Source organism: Python bivittatus, unplaced genomic scaffold (genome assembly GCF_059951505.1).
Source record: "Python bivittatus isolate LINGU-HERP-01145 unplaced genomic scaffold, Pbiv_v1 ctg000200_np1212, whole genome shotgun sequence".
Lineage (NCBI taxonomy): Eukaryota > Metazoa > Chordata > Lepidosauria > Squamata > Pythonidae > Python > Python bivittatus.
Window position 1 is genome coordinate 21,152,958 of NW_028277040.1, and position 16,405 is coordinate 21,169,362.

General features: G+C 37.0%; 1 protein-coding gene across 3 annotated transcripts in view; it reads left to right on the forward strand.

Moving 5' to 3' along the window:
* GPR155 (G protein-coupled receptor 155) overlaps positions 1 to 16,221 on the forward strand; it is a 33,471-nt gene extending 17,250 nt beyond the window's left edge. For 2 of the 3 annotated variants that reach the window (XM_088135795.1, XM_025168995.2), the window contains exons 8-16: positions 1,295 to 1,379; positions 1,470 to 1,557; positions 2,575 to 2,791; positions 3,594 to 3,698; positions 7,270 to 7,403; positions 8,502 to 8,597; positions 10,182 to 10,246; positions 11,078 to 11,212; positions 13,255 to 16,221. In XM_088135795.1, the coding sequence (XP_087991921.1) occupies positions 1,295 to 1,379; positions 1,470 to 1,557; positions 2,575 to 2,791; positions 3,594 to 3,698; positions 7,270 to 7,403; positions 8,502 to 8,597; positions 10,182 to 10,246; positions 11,078 to 11,212; positions 13,255 to 13,501 (1,172 nt within the window). In that variant the 3' untranslated portion in view covers positions 13,502 to 16,221. Of the gene's footprint in view, positions 1 to 1,294; positions 1,380 to 1,469; positions 1,558 to 2,574; positions 2,792 to 3,593; positions 3,699 to 7,269; positions 7,404 to 8,501; positions 8,598 to 10,181; positions 10,247 to 11,077; positions 11,213 to 13,201 lie in introns of all 3 variants that reach the window. The other variant, XM_088135796.1, reaches the window with a different exon arrangement.
* The last annotated feature ends 184 nt before the right edge of the window (positions 16,222 to 16,405 follow it).

Here is a 16,405-nt window from a genome sequence, read left to right on the forward strand (position 1 = left end):
TTCTTTCCTTTACAGAGATGCAGGAGGGAAAAAACCCAAGGAGGTTGCCATTGCATGATTAGAAGTCCATTCACATGAACTTGGATGTAGTTTTAAAGATTTGCTTGAAGGATCATGCTTAGATAACTATGACCCAATCCTAGTTTATCAGGGATGTCCCATTTTGCATCGAGGGAAGGGACTTGGGTGAAGGTCAGGAGAAGGCAGGTATCATGGATAGGAAAGGAAATATCTGATTATCCCAATAGAAGGGATCATCTGGAGAGTGACTTCTGGGTGATAAAAGGACTGGAAGTAGACATGATTTGAGTCATGGATCTCCCATGGGCCCACCTCTATTCTCCTTCAGTACAGCCTCTCTGTGTAATGTTCACAGCCAGCTGGTTGGTGATGCATTATACATTTAACAAGCAGACTGATCTTGTATGTTATTTGGAGCTGGGATCTGCAACACCAAACCTCATGTCAGCTCTAGTCACAAAGGTGTCTGAAACCGCTGCCATTTGTTCCCCATATGCTATATTTGGCAACACTGGATAAATTTGTATGTGATTGGAAAACTTGCAAGAGCTACACCGATATGATTGCAAAAATTAAGCTGTTTTCACTTTAAAATAGAATGCTCTCAATTTTTCTTCTTCTTAACCAACCACTGCAATATACAAATAAGAATCATTAGCATTTTTATAGCATCTGCAGGCTTCACCCATATATATTAGCCAAGTATGTGTGATATCCCTGTAGTGATGTATTGCTTTCGATTTGCAGGATGGGCATGGACACTGAGAACAGGTTTGCTTAAAGTTCATTTAGGTGGATGGCACCAGTGGATGTGAGATTTGAAGTAGCACTTCTTGGCTCACAGCTGTCTCGTGGCTATCATTTTCCTTACCTGTTTGGATTTCCTGTCTCTGCCATCCATCTAAATTTGCTGTAGAACTTAAACTGTGAAAATCTAGTAAGATGAGGATCATTGTCCAGTACAATTGCATTTGCTTTGGATGCAAATCTTTCTAGTTTGAGAGCCGCCACCTGCCAGTGGAAGTTCTAAAGAAGTTTGAGATGAACTAGTGGTGTGAGTTGGAAAAACACAGTGCTCTAGGTTCTTATGTCCCACAAGCTAGTTTTACTGCATATAACTACAGCAGTTATGTGTAGTTATGTATTATTATGTGGCTGCCTTTGAGTACAGGACAGAGAAGGGGAAGGAGAGGTATCTTCCTTTTGTGGGGGAATATTGTTTCCTGAAAGATTAAGTCCTGAAAGACTAAGATGTTCTCCTTGTTTTTAACAGGCCTTTTATCCCTTTCTCTTCTTCTTTTGAAACGAAGGGCAACCCTAAAGATTCCTGTTGGAATTATTACTATAGCTGGCTGGGGGTAAGTTTGCAAAGGTTTTGTGCTAAGGAATGTATAGAATGTTACAAACTAATGTTCTGTATGATTTATACTGTATTCTACATTTTGCAGCATCCCAGTACTTATTGTTGGAATTCTTCTAATAGCTGGAAAACACACTGGTGATATTGACTCCGCATTTTTTTATGGTAAACATCAGGTAGGGAGAGTCTTCTATTGCCATTTGTCGACCAGTGCCTTTCAATAGCTCATTATTTGACAGAGAAGCAGCTTTTGAAAGTGGGGGTGGGTGGGCATTAAATTAATTGACTGTATACCTGTTCACCAAAATTGGAAGAACCCTAAGAACCTGGCCTTCTCCAGACTTGACAAACTTTGGGAGGGAGATATTCAAAGATTACTGAAGATTTGACATCAGTTGCCACATATAATTTGTCAGTTTGAACAGGTCTAGATGAGAATATAAGTAGTATTGTGTAGGTTGTCATCAAAATGGAAGATGAGCCCATCTAAAATGAAGGGATCATCCATCATTTATCCTGTGTAATATCCTGCAAAATGTCAAAGATCGTTAGGCTATCCAAATATGTATATGTACCAATTAATAGTGATCTGTAGTTATACCCACTAAAGCTTTCTGTGTCACCAACAATACATAAGAATGTTTCTATAAAGTAGTAATGAAATATAGAATAAAATAAAATGGAGTTAAAATACGGTGAATAATATACTGAGATCAGTAGATTTGGGAAATGGAAAAAATATATATGGGAAAACAGGGAGTTAGTTTTTCTGAAGCCCTCTGTGAAATAGGCTTGGTGAGCCTTTCCTTAGGAGAGGAAGCCTGTAGAAAAGGAACTATAGTGCACCTTCCTTGTTCCTGCAGGTGTTACATGACTTTAGTCAGATGTAGTGAGAAATCACATGTTTGTGGCTGGCTTGTGCTACGCCAAGGTATTTGCATAACCCTATATATAGCTTTTGGAATGTATACTGTGCACTGATGGTAGATGAGCTTAAAAGAAAAAGAATGGATATGACACAATGAAAAGAGGAGGAACAGCAGTTAATGTTTCTCAAAATTTGACTGAAAAAACCTCAAATAAGCAAAACTGGTTGTATATTTTGTTTGGTATTGTAGGCACTAGAAATACATGATGCTTAACTTGTTTAACTTCTGCCTCTCTTTCCTCCTTTCCATTTCTCTTTTGGCCAGGTGATTACTACTGCGGTAATTGTAACAATCAGCATATTGTTCTCAGGGGTGTCACTCATGTGTATGAACCGATCTGGGCCAGCAGAGGCCAACTATGAGGTCCTAAACCAGCAATTCCCACATCAACAAGTAGAACAATCTGAGAGGGAAGTGAATGAGCATTATAAATCTTCCTCCAGTGTTTCTAATTCCAAAACAGATTCTCCCATGGAAAGAGGTACAATGAACAACTGCATCTTAGTTTAGGAGCAGGGAAACCTGACCTGGTGGTGTTTTTTTACCATCTATAGAAAGAGGAAAGACTGAGGGCTCTAATTTGCTGCTCCTGGTTTCATAATGGGGATGCAGGCGCCATGAGGTGAGGTAGAGTCCCTCAGATGAAGGTGAGGGATGGAGATGCATCTCAAAATGGAGTAAATTATGTTGATTGAAGAGACTTAGGGTTAAGATGGCCCTCCACATTAGGGCTATAGAAAGCTTCAGAGCCAAAGGGGGAAAGGGCTTCAAAGCATTTGTAGCACCTCTTGGCAACTCTTTAAACCAAATATGTCTTTTACCTGGATCATGTGGCAGCTGCGGTAGGCATCTGTGCAACCTCAGGATAATGTGCAGCTGCTTCAAGGAGTTGCAACAGGAGCTACTTGAGCACTCCTGTGTGCTCTGAGACACCTTTTCCCCATGGAAGAATCCATAGTTTTCTACATCTCCAGCCAGCACGGCCAGCAGTGAAGAGATATTAATCATAGTATTTTAGCCACATCTGATGCATGATGGGTTTCGCAGTCTTGCTGTGTAGGAGTTCAGTACAGTTTCTAACAATCCTCAACATAGAGAAGGGCTAGCTAATGACAACAGAGAGAATGGTGTATGTTTAACCTATGCAAATTGGATTTACTAATAAATGTATATGCATATAACATTTCCTAACTATTGCAAATATATTTACCACAGAAGAATTACACATTCAGTTGTAGTTATCTTCTTTTTAAAAAGCCCAGGGAACTTTTTTTTCCCTGTAGAGTTCTATGCATGTCAAAAACAAAATGGAGAATTATGCTGCTCTGAAGGAGAATCTGCATCTATTACTGATGTCAGCGAGAACTGTTCTTTCTCAGTTGAGACAGGTAAGGTATCTTGTTTGTCTGGAATAAAATTCAAAAGTTTACAAATGATGCAATCCTACTTAACTTAACCAAACAAATTTTCATTAAGAGAGTTCTATATGCAGTGTGCATACTTTGCTCCAAAATGCATTCGTTCACCTTTTATCCTTTGCACATCTGAGCCTGCTTCGTAAATTAATCACCATGATTAATATATAAACAAAGGAAAGGAAAGTCTGCAGAATATGGCTTCTGGAATTCTTTCTGATTCCTTAAAAACAGGACCCCTCTGGGTCATGTGACCTGGAAGGAAGAGAGCAGTGGGCCTGGAATGCAACAGATGGTAACATTCTGAGCCCTGCCCCACTGAGTCTCCCATAGGGATGCCCTGGAGAATATTTTTCAGGATTTTTTTTCCACAGCTGCTAGTTGGACCCAGCCTGTTTTTTATCTTAATCTTTTCTTTTGCTGGCTTCTTCCCCCACAGCAGATTTGGTCCATTTCTCTTCTGGTTTTGGAGGGCTCACCTGCTGATAGGCAGATGGACTCATGAGCCCTTTACCGGATGTCTTTCCTACATTCCATGTTATTCTTTGTTGGAATCTCAAAGCGGTATGTCCAAAACACTGGCCTCCATCCTGAGGTCACCCACCTTTCTGATTTGTTTTCTAGCAGCCACATACTAATCTTCAGTATTAGCCAAAGGGAAAGCTATATTGCAAGGAGACCTCTATGCATATGGGTTTCCGCATGAATAGAAATCCCAGCTGGATGTGTGCAGAATCTCTTACATCTCCATCTCTCTATCTCTATCTCTCTCTATCTCTCTATCTAATTTTTATTAGAGACTTTTACATAAATAAAAGATAAACATGAAAATATATAAAGAAAAATTAAGAAAAAGAAAGGAAGACCAAGGAAAAAAATGCAGGGAACAGTACAGATAGAAAAGGGAAAAAGGAAAAGATACATGAAGAAGCAACTTCCGATCTTCTTTACAGCAGTTACAAATAAACTTACTATCTTTCCTCCCTCTTTAAGATTACATTATATGGTTCCATTCTTCCCATATTCAACCTTTTTTTAATCAGCAAATCCATAAATCCCCAACTCATTTGTTTCCATTTTCAGCAAAAAGTCCATAAGAGGTTTCCAGTCTTTTATGAAAGTACTTATTGTTTTATCCCTGATCCAACAGGTCAATTTTGACATTTCTGCAAATTCCACCATCTTCAAAATCCACTCCTCCTAATTTCCATCCAGGAATATTGCATGCATAAGATTCTAGTTCCCATGTAGACACCAGTTTTAATGTTCTTGCGTAATATGTTGAAACTTAGAGACAGATCATGGTACACGCCTGCTATCTGTGCCTGGCTCTCTTCAAATTATTCAAATACAAAAGGGCTGTGTCCCAGTTTGGTAATGTATTTGTTTTTTCAGCATATGTGTTCTCTCCCAGCATTTTCATACTGCTCTTGTGAAATGTATTGGCAGTTATGAGAAAACCAGAAGTATCAGTTAGTTAAAGCATCCAACAACAAAAATCTGAACAGGAAAAAATGTGCCTTTTTATATAAGATATTTGCTTCCTTTAAAGAGTTCATGGGAAAATATATTGGGGCCAATAAAGTAAATACTTAACAGCTATATGAGGGGAGCTGTTTCACTGTTATTGCAACAAAGAACTAATCTAGATAGCAAATGTGCCAGAAGGCAGGAGAAGGAAGCTGTTTCTCCCTCCCCTTTGAATAGCAGAGGCAGAGAGGAGAGTTGCATCATGTTGTGTTTCATCCTGGCTGTGGAGGCTTAGATTTAAATTTGAGGGTGGCTAGAACCACAAGGTATCATCCAGGAAAACCTTTGTGCCCCCTGAACTGTGCTTTGTTTCTTCTTTCTTGCAGAGATATTCAAGGTTAAGAAGCTTTAACTGGGCCCTTGGACTTGCCTAGAGATAGAAATCCATCCAAGTAGCAGCTCCCTATATCTTTACTGGTTCTATAGATGTGCAATAAGGGAGCAAGTTCTGTAACATCATAATTGGCTGGAGATAGGTGGGCTTGATAACTAGTTCAGGAAAGAAGGTAGGGCCTTTAGAAGCCATTCTGCACTGTGGTAGCAAGCATTGGGCTTCTGGAACTGGAGAACAAGAGTTGCTTGGCAAGCAGAAGGCACAGTATTTATTAGCTTTTTGCTGCCATCTAGTGATAAATATTACAAACTTAAAATAGTCTGTAACCTGGCATGAACTCTGATTCCTAGTATATGTTATCCCACTACAGTTTGGTAGAAGCAAGAAGAAATGCTAGTCTGTTAATGTTGCCCTTGCTAAGTTGAAGATGATGTTGTGAATAGTGTAGGCAGGCTGTTTCTGTGCAGAAATGGTCTCTATCCTACCACAAAATGTTCACGTGTAGATTAAAGGCTGGAGAGTCACTATAATTCTTTGCAGTTTGATACTTTTCCAGTGGCTCTGTTGAGTTTTGGATTGGGTAGCAAGCAAACAGAACCAACTCACTCACTCCTCTCTATATATTTCAATATAGTAAAAGTATACAAAACAAAACAAAAAAGAGGTAGAAAGTAAGATAAAGAGAAAAGGGAAACATACAATTATGCCTTCCACCCTTTTTTCTATCGAGTAATTATCATCTTAATATTTTCCCTATCCTCTTCATCCCTTCTTAATCCCCAAATCCTGAAATCATCAATTCAGTCTTTTCTTTTTTTAACAAAAAGTCCATGCAGTATAAGGTTTCCAGTCTTTCAAAAAAATCTTTATTGTTTTTTCTCTGAGTACAAACAGAACCAACGCTTGTCTGTATCAAAATTCAGTCTTCCCTTTTTGAAATGAGCAACCAAAAGTGGCTGTGATCACACATCTTCCTAAGCCATGGTTTTATGAATCACATTTTGTTGAATAAACAAGGAATTTATTAGATTCATATATCACATTAAATTGTGAACCAGAGATGGAAATCTTGTGTGTGTGTGTGTGTGTGTCTGTGGGTGATATAAGGCTCAATTTTTAAAATAAATAAATAAAAAGTTTCAGATAATATACCCTGCAATGCAATGATATCACCAGAGAGAGTGGCTGAATTATTTATATTCTTTTATGGAAGGGGTTAAAGCAGTGGAATGTATACCTTGAGCAATATAGCTTTCATTTTTGCAATTGAATTTCAGTGGGACAGTCTGGGGTTGGGCTAGGGCAGTGTTGTCCAAACGTGGCCACTTTAAGATGAGTGGACTTCAACTTCCAGAATTCCCCAGCCAGCATGGCTGGCTGGGGAATTCTGGGAGTTGAAGTCCACTCATCTTAAAGTGGCCACGTTTGGACAACACTGGGCTAGGGTATTGGGAGGCTGCACATGGGCAGCAGATTGCCCATCCTTGTCACAAATTATGGTTTACAGATAAAGCATACCAACCCCAAACTAAGCAAAACATGGCTTATGTGAACAAGGCCCATATCTATTTACTTGATCATGTTTTCCATTTTCTTGTTTCTTTTATAACTCACGTTAAGAGAAGAACATGATTCAGTGTTGTGTTTATGCCATATGTGTTGCACTTAAATGTTTTTCAGCAAATCAGGGTTTGAGTCCGTGCAGTTCTCAGAGGTGTGTACTGGCTCAGGAAGAACAGCTTCTGCAAACTGGAGACCAACAGCTGGCCAGACATGTGCTGCTATGCCTGCTTCTCATTGTGGGCCTTTTTGCTGTAAGAATTTCTTTTGTGGGAAGTGAGGTGGAAATATATGATTCTTTATATATGATTCTACTTTTACCCTACTCCTAAATTTCTCCAGCATTACAATATGTGTTTTTCATATCAGCAACTAGCATAATGTTGTATCTAAGGAAGTTAAATCTAGGCTCATTACATTTCTTAGAGCTGCCATCCTTTCTAGGAGCCTATTGCCGTCTACTTTGACACAACAGCCTGGTGCTACACAAGGCAATGGAGGTAATTTAATATACCTGAGTCTACGGAAGATCCAGGGTTTATATCTTGCAGATCTAGCTAGAGGTGTGAAGGGCCTGTTTTAGAAGTGTTTTTATGTGGACAAGAGATGGGTCATCAGTAGCTCTCCAAATGTTGAGCTCCACTTCTGATGGTCTCAGCTGACATGCCAGTGGTGAGGGATGCTGGGCATTAACATTATGACAACATCTGAAAGGCCAAAGGTTCTCCACCCATCATCTAGGTAATGCTGAATTAGATACTAGGCCAATTGTCTGATGGTGTAAGGAAGCTTCCTATGACTTAAGGAGGAATGATTCAGTAGACAATTGCACCTGTAATCACTGTATCTCCACCTGTCACGACAGTTACGTTGGCAAAACCATTTCACCCTGTCTCCCTAAACAGGGGGTGGGTACCTCTCAAAGTGTGTGCCATTGCAGCAGATTGTCTACTGACATTTGGCAGCAACTGCCCAACTACAGCAGTGTGCTTTTCTGCTTTCTTTTTTTAGAAAGAAAGAAAATGAAGGTATAAGAACAATTATGCTTTAAAACATACACAGAAAATCCCAAAAATGGAGGAGAGGAAGAAAGACCAACAGTTCCATTGTCACCCACTGATGTTATCACTGAATTATTGTCATGGTCTTGCTACCCCTTTCCAGAAAGGTTGTTCAGACCTGCAGTAAACTCTTGGTCTTAGTAATAGACTACAGGGGCAACTCACTAAACTTGGGGAGTTCTGATGGAAGAATTTTTCTGTCTCTATTTATGACCCAAAGGAAATTCCAGTGAAAGTTGTAGCAATGAGATACTCACTTTAGCATGTGTTCGTTTGGTTTTTCCTTTATAGAACCTATCAAGCTGCTTATGGTGGTTATTTAACCAAGAGCCTGGGAGGCTTTATGTGGAACTGCAGTTCTTTTGTGCTGTGTTTAATTTCGGTCAGGTAATTATTAATGCTCTGTCTTAAACTAATTATGTGAACTTGTCCATACTTATTTAATAGCATGTCTCATAGAACCCACATGTAAATATGTACACAAAGACTGGCATATGTTTGTAAGGAAGAGAGAGACTGCCTGACTTATTTTTGGCTTCTTTGTTTACCTTAAATTTGATGAAAATTAAACTAAAACTGCTCATTGTGCACTGACAAATTTTGCTGCTGCACCTGTTTAAAGGGAAGAACAATTCCATGCCAATAATTAGGGATGTTTCATTAATAGCCGCCATCCAGAGAAAGTATATATGTTTCCTCAGAGAATGCAGATTTTAACTGATCTACATGGCCAAAATTAAGGATTTAAGCCAGTCTCCTCCCTAATATGCTGAAATCAAGCTGACATCACACTAAAATGCCTAAGTGAAGTTTTAACCAGGAACTGAAATGATGGTCTTGTGCTAATGAAATTACACTGAAAAGGTAAGTTTGATAAGAAGAACCCCCCACAAAGGCAAATATGCTTCCTGAAAATATAAGCAGGTTGGAAAGAGGCACTGACTTGTCCCTTAAATAATCTTATCTTTATTCTTTTTTTATACTACGGAAGCAAAATACTTTCTGAGAGCTTCAATCTTATTTTAATTGCATTACCTTCCTCTCTTGGGATACCCTTTTTATTTCTTTACTATTAACATGCTTGTCAAGTTGTTTATTGTTGCTTTTCAAAATACATTGTTCATTACAAGTTGGTTTATAGACTTAGCCTTTCTTATATTCTTAAATTCTCCTTGCATCAGTACAGATAGTCCTCACTTAACAACTGCCCCATTTGGCATCTGTTCAAAGTTACGACAGTGCTGAAAAAAAATTTTATGACCGGTCCTCCACTGCATTCCTGCAGTCACTTGATCAAGATTTGGACGCTTTGCAACCAGTGGGCATTTACAACCATCGCAGCATTCTGCAGTCATATGATCGTAATTTGCACACTTCATAGCCAGCTTCTAACAAGCAGAGTCAATGGAGAAGCCGGCAGTAAAATTGCAAGTTGTGGTCACGTGATGTCTCGCTTAACGACCATGGGTGATTTGCTTAATGACCACAGTGGAAGTGAGGTCGTAAGTCCATGGTCAGGTGATGTCTCACTTAACAACTGCGTCACTTAGGGATGGAGTTGCCAGCCCCAACTGTAGTTAAGCGAGGACTACCTGTATGCTCATTTTTTGTTTTTTGTAAGTCATGTATGCATCATTATACTAGGAAGCATGGAAAATTAAGAAAATGTAATAGCCCTAGCCAAGATAAGCACACAGTTTAGGAAACTGATATGAGGGAACGGACATTGAAAGGGAAGAATGTTTTTGACTGATTTTGCAATCACAGAAAAGATACTGAATATTGATGCCTGAACGTTTTTCTGTTTCTTGGGCTTGATCCGTGCTATACTCTGGATTTTATTTAATGTAATGTTAAAATGTTTTAAAATAGGTTTTTATTCTGTCTTTTCATTAGAATTAGTAACTTAATTTCAGGAATTTGTATGCATCTAGAATCTTACTATTACAGTGTTTACTTTTTCTTTTTCAGGGATTCATTTCTTTTGGAATGTTTGGTTTAGACAAACATCTAATTATCCTTCCATTCAAAAGGAGGTAATTTTAGCAGTTTATACATCCATTAAATTTCAGCTGCCTTGAAAACTTTTAACTCTGCTGTTGTTCTTTTTTATAAAACAGTAACCTAGTTTATCTTGAAATTCTGCTCATTTTAATACAGGCAGTGAAGCAATACCTTCCTGACCATTGGACATCAATTTATGTTAATACATTCTGGATTGAGGAACCATTAAATAATATTGTTTTAATTAAATTCCAGAGTATTGATGCAACATATAGGCTTGCCTATGAGTCATTATCCATAAAATACCTTTTAATGTGGTATAAGAATTCTGCGTTTACATGATTATATGGGCTTGGATCCTAACTTTTTTTCCATGAATGAAATAAGAGCTTTCCTTCATAGAGTGTGACTTTATTGTCCTCTCATACAGTTTTTCTCTCCCCACCCCATTTACACCCCATTGCTCCTCTGTAAATCTCCTTCTGAGGGTTAGGGAACCTTGGCAACAACATTGGATATGGGGCAGAAGTAACAAATGGAGGTTTAAGTTGGCAGAGGTTGCTTCCTTTTCTCGAATAGAGAAGTAACTTAGGATCCATATATGTGTGTGAATCAGGTCAAAGTGTACTTGAATGTAGGAACAAGAGTTCTTTCTCATTCAACTCCTTTTCAGTTTAATGGCCAGCTTAAAAAAGTGTTTCAACTAATTTAATTCTCCAAGCTCGTTGCTTCAAAAACCTGGTCGTGACACCTTAACTGTACACAGTAACAATAAAACCTCACCGGCAAAAATATTTAAAATCAAATCCTTATATTACACTTTTTCCCAGACAGCATTTGAAATGGGCTTTTTTCTCACATAGGTTTGAATTCCTTTGGGGTGCTAGAACCGTGGAACAGAGAGAATCATCTGTCCCTGAGGAAATTCGGATGACATGCCAACAGTTCGTTAATTACCACAAAGACGTGTGTGTGAGAAGCATTGTCCAGGATAGAAGGTTGTTAAATGATGCGTTTTGGAGTTTTAGTGATATTTTTGGAAATTTGGTGGCATTCTTAATCTTAAAATCTTCCCTGTCTGAAGTCCTAAACTGTCATTCGCCACTGTTTCAACATATTCATGTACTGTGAGTCTCAAATTTAGAATTGCATATATCCCAAAGTTTCCATTTTGGGATATAAAGTTCTGGGAAAGTGGGGAATAAATAATTATTAAATATTGTAACTGTTGTCCATTTTACAACCATTTTTAAATTTTCTTTATATTTCTCGAAAAACCGACTTTATAAAAAGAAAAACATATTGTCCTTTAAACCCTGAAATTAATCACTATCACTGTTTGATATACACATATTGCAGTAAGTGATATATTATATACACCTTCTTCCCCTTTTCATCTATATATCTCTCTTGTCTTCTCAGATGAATGCCTGGCATTAGAACTCTAATGTATGTTGTTGGTCCAGCACTAATTTTGTTATGTTTCCTTGTTCCACTAATCAAAATTAACATTTGCTTATTAATTAAAAGGCTGAGAAGATGGCCTTCTATCTTACATAATCTGTATGTTGGCTTGGTCTAACTTTAAATCACGGAATAGTTGCTTTCTGTATGACAACATTTAATTAGACATAAACCCTACAGTTGTACAAAACCAGTTGGAGGAGTGCTTCATGCATTTTCTTTCTATTGACTGAAATACTGAAGTAGCACATCCACTCAGAGGCTGCTTGTGACCACACCAAGGGATTCCTGACATTAAGTATGTATGTGGATGTACAGATGACAGTTCTCTTGGAAGGAAGACTATTTTTATACTTGAAAAATAGTTATATAATTGTATGGAAAGATAGTTTGGCCTATCACTGTTGGCACATAATTAATAGAGACATGTTAGATCATAGAAACATTTTCCATGAGGAGTGCATTGTTTCATTGCTGACTACAATCCTTATCCCAATCATGTGTAGGAGAGCAGAACATTTCCTGAGATTCTGAGCATTGGCTTAGAGGTGGTGTTGCCAGGTTGCAGGTAGTTTTCAGCTGACTCTGATTTGAGAAAAAACACTTCCTGGAATTTGAAGTGAATCTGGACCAATTATACTTAAACTATTTCTCAAGATCTCTGTGCATTCGTTAGGTTAATAAGCATTTTAGGACTAGGAGGCCCAAATTTAACTTACAGAGCAAAGTGATTTAATTCTTCCTGAATTTGTTCCTTTTCAGATTAAAAATGGAAGACTATGTTATGAATGTTTCCTCCATGAAAGAAAATATCTTGAGCATATAAAGCCAAGAAAGCATTTAATCAAATGCCAAACCAAATAGCATTTACTAGAGCTGAACATGCTTCAAAAATGATTCAGGAGACAACTGCTGTAAAGAACTGTGGTGAGAAAAAAAAGCAGCTGTTTTAATGAGAAGCAGCTGTTATCTTTTTCCCAGCTACTGCAGAAACCTGAAAAAGAATATTTTAAAGACTCCTGAGCTCTCACGCATTCCCAGAGCATATTTTCAGAATAATTTTTGAAGCGTGTACAGCCCTTGAATAGAGTATTGGAGCCTTTCACATACTAGATTAGGACTCTTCCTTCCGAAACAGAGTTTTACATGGTTATCATCTAAAACGTTACCACTACCTCTTCTACTACTGTATGTAGTTTAGATGGTAATCTGACTGAAAATTAATGGCAGACTTTTCTGCATTTTCCCCGTGCTTTTAGTACATAAGTGTCTAGAATAGGGATTCTAAAATTATAAACAGTGAACTAACAGTTAATAATTTTACACTAATTCATATAATATGTTGCGCATATCCTAGTTTTCATAGATGCTCGCATGCATTTTGATTAATGAAAAAGGTGATCCAGATCTGGCAAGAAGAAAAGCCGCTTTAACATATGCTTGGCTATTAGATCCTCTTCCAACATACTTCTAACTATCATGCTGTCTTTCCTTGTCTCCCCTTGTCTTCATCCAACAAGCAGTGGTGGTACGAGATTTACAGAACATATGGGTGAATCCTTCCTTTGACATACAGGTGTGGCACAAAGACTGTGACTGGAGTCTTCTTTGGCTGTGATCTGGTGAACTGGCTTATGGAAGTTGGCCTTGCCTTGGACCGTGGGGAAGCTGTAGTGTACGGAGAGAGGCTGGTGAAAGGAGGCATTATCCAACATATTACCAATGACTTTGAATTTCGGGATGAGCGATTGCACTACTACTTTATAGCTACGAGAACTGCAGCAAAGGACAGCCACAGAAATGAAGATGCCCTTGGAAGCTAGCCAAGACCAGACTCTCTGACTGACATCTAACGCATACTGTCTGAGATCTTTTTGGTTATAATATGGCTGCGTTGATCTCTAACCCAAAGAGAATTATGTCTTGCATTCTGAATGTTGACTAAAATGAGTTGCTTCAGGGAATTGTTTCAAATTGCGGAAGGTGTATAACACACTTTGTACTCAGTTTTATTTTTTGAAAGAACAGTCGTTTTTAAAAAATCATTTTCTTTCCTTGCCAGTACAGACAATACTGTGGATAAACCAACTCATTGTTATCATGTGATGCATTTTTTTTTAAAAGGAAGGATCAGCTAGTAGGTCATTTTGGTGTATGCAGTTCTCTTTTGTTTTAACAATGAAGTTCTCTTATTTATACTTCACGGTAACTGTGAAGATTGATGTCTTAAAGGATAGAACTGAGAAATCAGCAGATGAATTTTGCTGTTCATCCTGATTCTTATATGAATAAGCCAATTTTTCTTTTTAAAGCCTACAGCCTTCTGCTTATCAGGCTGTTTAAATCTGAGTGAGATTTAAGGCACCATAATTGTGTGCAGGACTTCTTGTTCAAGCATAATTTGTTTCATAATTTTTCCCCTTGGTTTATTGATAAATTGGCTTATGACTACCAAAAATGGACCAATTCATTTCACAGAGTGCAATCAGTTGGAGTCTGTGGATGTCATATTTATTTTGTACTTAATACTAAATGCCTATTTTTAAAAAGCCAAATATTTAAATTTGAATACTATTGATATGCAACTTAAAGAACTTAAATTGACATCTTGTTAAATATTGCAATACAGATTTGAAAATTTTTAAGTATTCACAGGCATATATATGTATGTGTGTGTGTGTGTGTAATTATAAGTTTTCATCTGTTACAACTAATTGTAACATTTTTAAAAGCATACATTTATCAAAAATTCTGGTAATTTTTTAAATTATTAAACAGCATTATAGAATAACGGGAAGGCATGAACATCTTATTGGCTTTTTTAAAATTAAGAGTGCTTAAATATTTTTCTGAAAGTGGTTCGTCAACAATATTGTTAGAAGAAATTGTCATGTTTCTTCAACTATTATAAGATCCGTTGGTTATCTTTATTTAACCACTAATTTTTTACCAGATGCATGGTACGTTTATGTGTGGGTATGTTTTATATTTATACAAATATGGATTATATTTGAAAGCTGGGCTTATTGAAATTATGTCTATTAGCTTTTAAAGAGTTAGCTCTAACACCCTAAAAATAATGAATCTTTTCATGGTCACATTCTTACATATTGAGACATAGAGAAGTTTTTTTTTTTTTTTTAAATCATCAAACAATGATGCACAGGAATTGAAATGCTGACAATATTTCTTCTGTATTGTATAAAAATAGGCTATCTTCCAGAATGGAAAAAAAGGTTTATATAAAATCTGACTTGTAAATTGATCTTCAGCTGAAATGAAATGTATGCTGTATTACTAAACCCAATTTTTTTTTTTTTTTTAATTTGGGAAGAATTATGGAGAAACATGTTCCTGAAATAGCATATCGATTTTTTTGCCATTCCAGTTAATAAATACAGCTCTTCTGACTTGAAGAAGAAAGCTGCACTATATACTTCTTACTTCTTGTCTAATTACGGCATGGTTCAACTCTTAAAGTGTCCTTATAGTTATGCTAGATGGACTGGGTTCAAATATCAGTCTATACATTGGACTTGTTTAAACATAGTTTATTGAATAAATTACAATTAGCTGGTTTATACCACATACTAAGCCCCAAATTAACCATAGCTTAAATTATGGTTTAACATAACAGGTGAATTCAAGCTTAAAGTCCAAAGTGCCATAGTAGAGTATTCATTTTTAAATTTTGGGACATTCAGTTCTAGGTAAATTGTATCTGCCAACACAGGAAGATAGCATTCTATTCCTGGTATTTTTGCTATTGTGATAGCAATTATTTTTCAGAAAAACATCTAATACTACATAAGGATTTTTATTTTTGCTACAGATATATTTTTTTTGTTCATTCCTTTGTTCTTGAATTAATTACATTTTTTATATATGCCAAATTGAGACACACAAATAATTTATACTTGCTTTTCAGTTTTGTTGCCAAGAATTACAGCTAAATGATTTGACGCTCTTCAGGACATCAATAGTGCAATTTTATTCATATATTAAAGTTCTACAGAACTTACCTACCGTGGGTGTAAGATTGCCACCCAAATCAGTTTCTGCCTGAATTTAAGCTTTCAACTTGAGATTGTGCAGGGGTTTCATTAAAAGATAGCAATCAGTGTTTGAGTATTATCTTGGTGATATGCCGACCCATTTTTTCCAGTTTAATTATTTATTTTGTACACAAGTTATGAAGGCATTTCACCCAAAATTCAGCATTTAAATACCCACTGTTTTTTATTAAAAGCTATGCTTAATTTATTAGATGAAATCAGTAGGACTTACATGTTCCTATGACATAACCACATCCTACTTCATCACTTATCATACTTGGCTCTTTCAACAGTACTCCTTTTTTGACACTAAAACATTCATTTTGAGTTTGTTTGGTTTTTTTTTTTAAACAGTCTCGGCATTCAGTAGCAAAATGTCCATTCAGCAACTAAGAATTTCTTTGTTTTCTGGTGATTACTAGCATTCAGCACATTTTGCACAAGTGCTTTTAATTATGTTTGACTACCACCAACTTTAGATGCTGCTGCAATAAAAATAATGTATGAAAGCAGTGGAATGATGGTACTCAGTGAACCCTACTCTTCTAATAGGGGCTGATGCATCTAGTTTGTTGGATTGTGAAATCCATTGCATAATGATGTTGGAAATGACATTAACACTCTAAACTATCCTGATGTATCACGTTTTTAACACAAATAAACCTTTCAGGA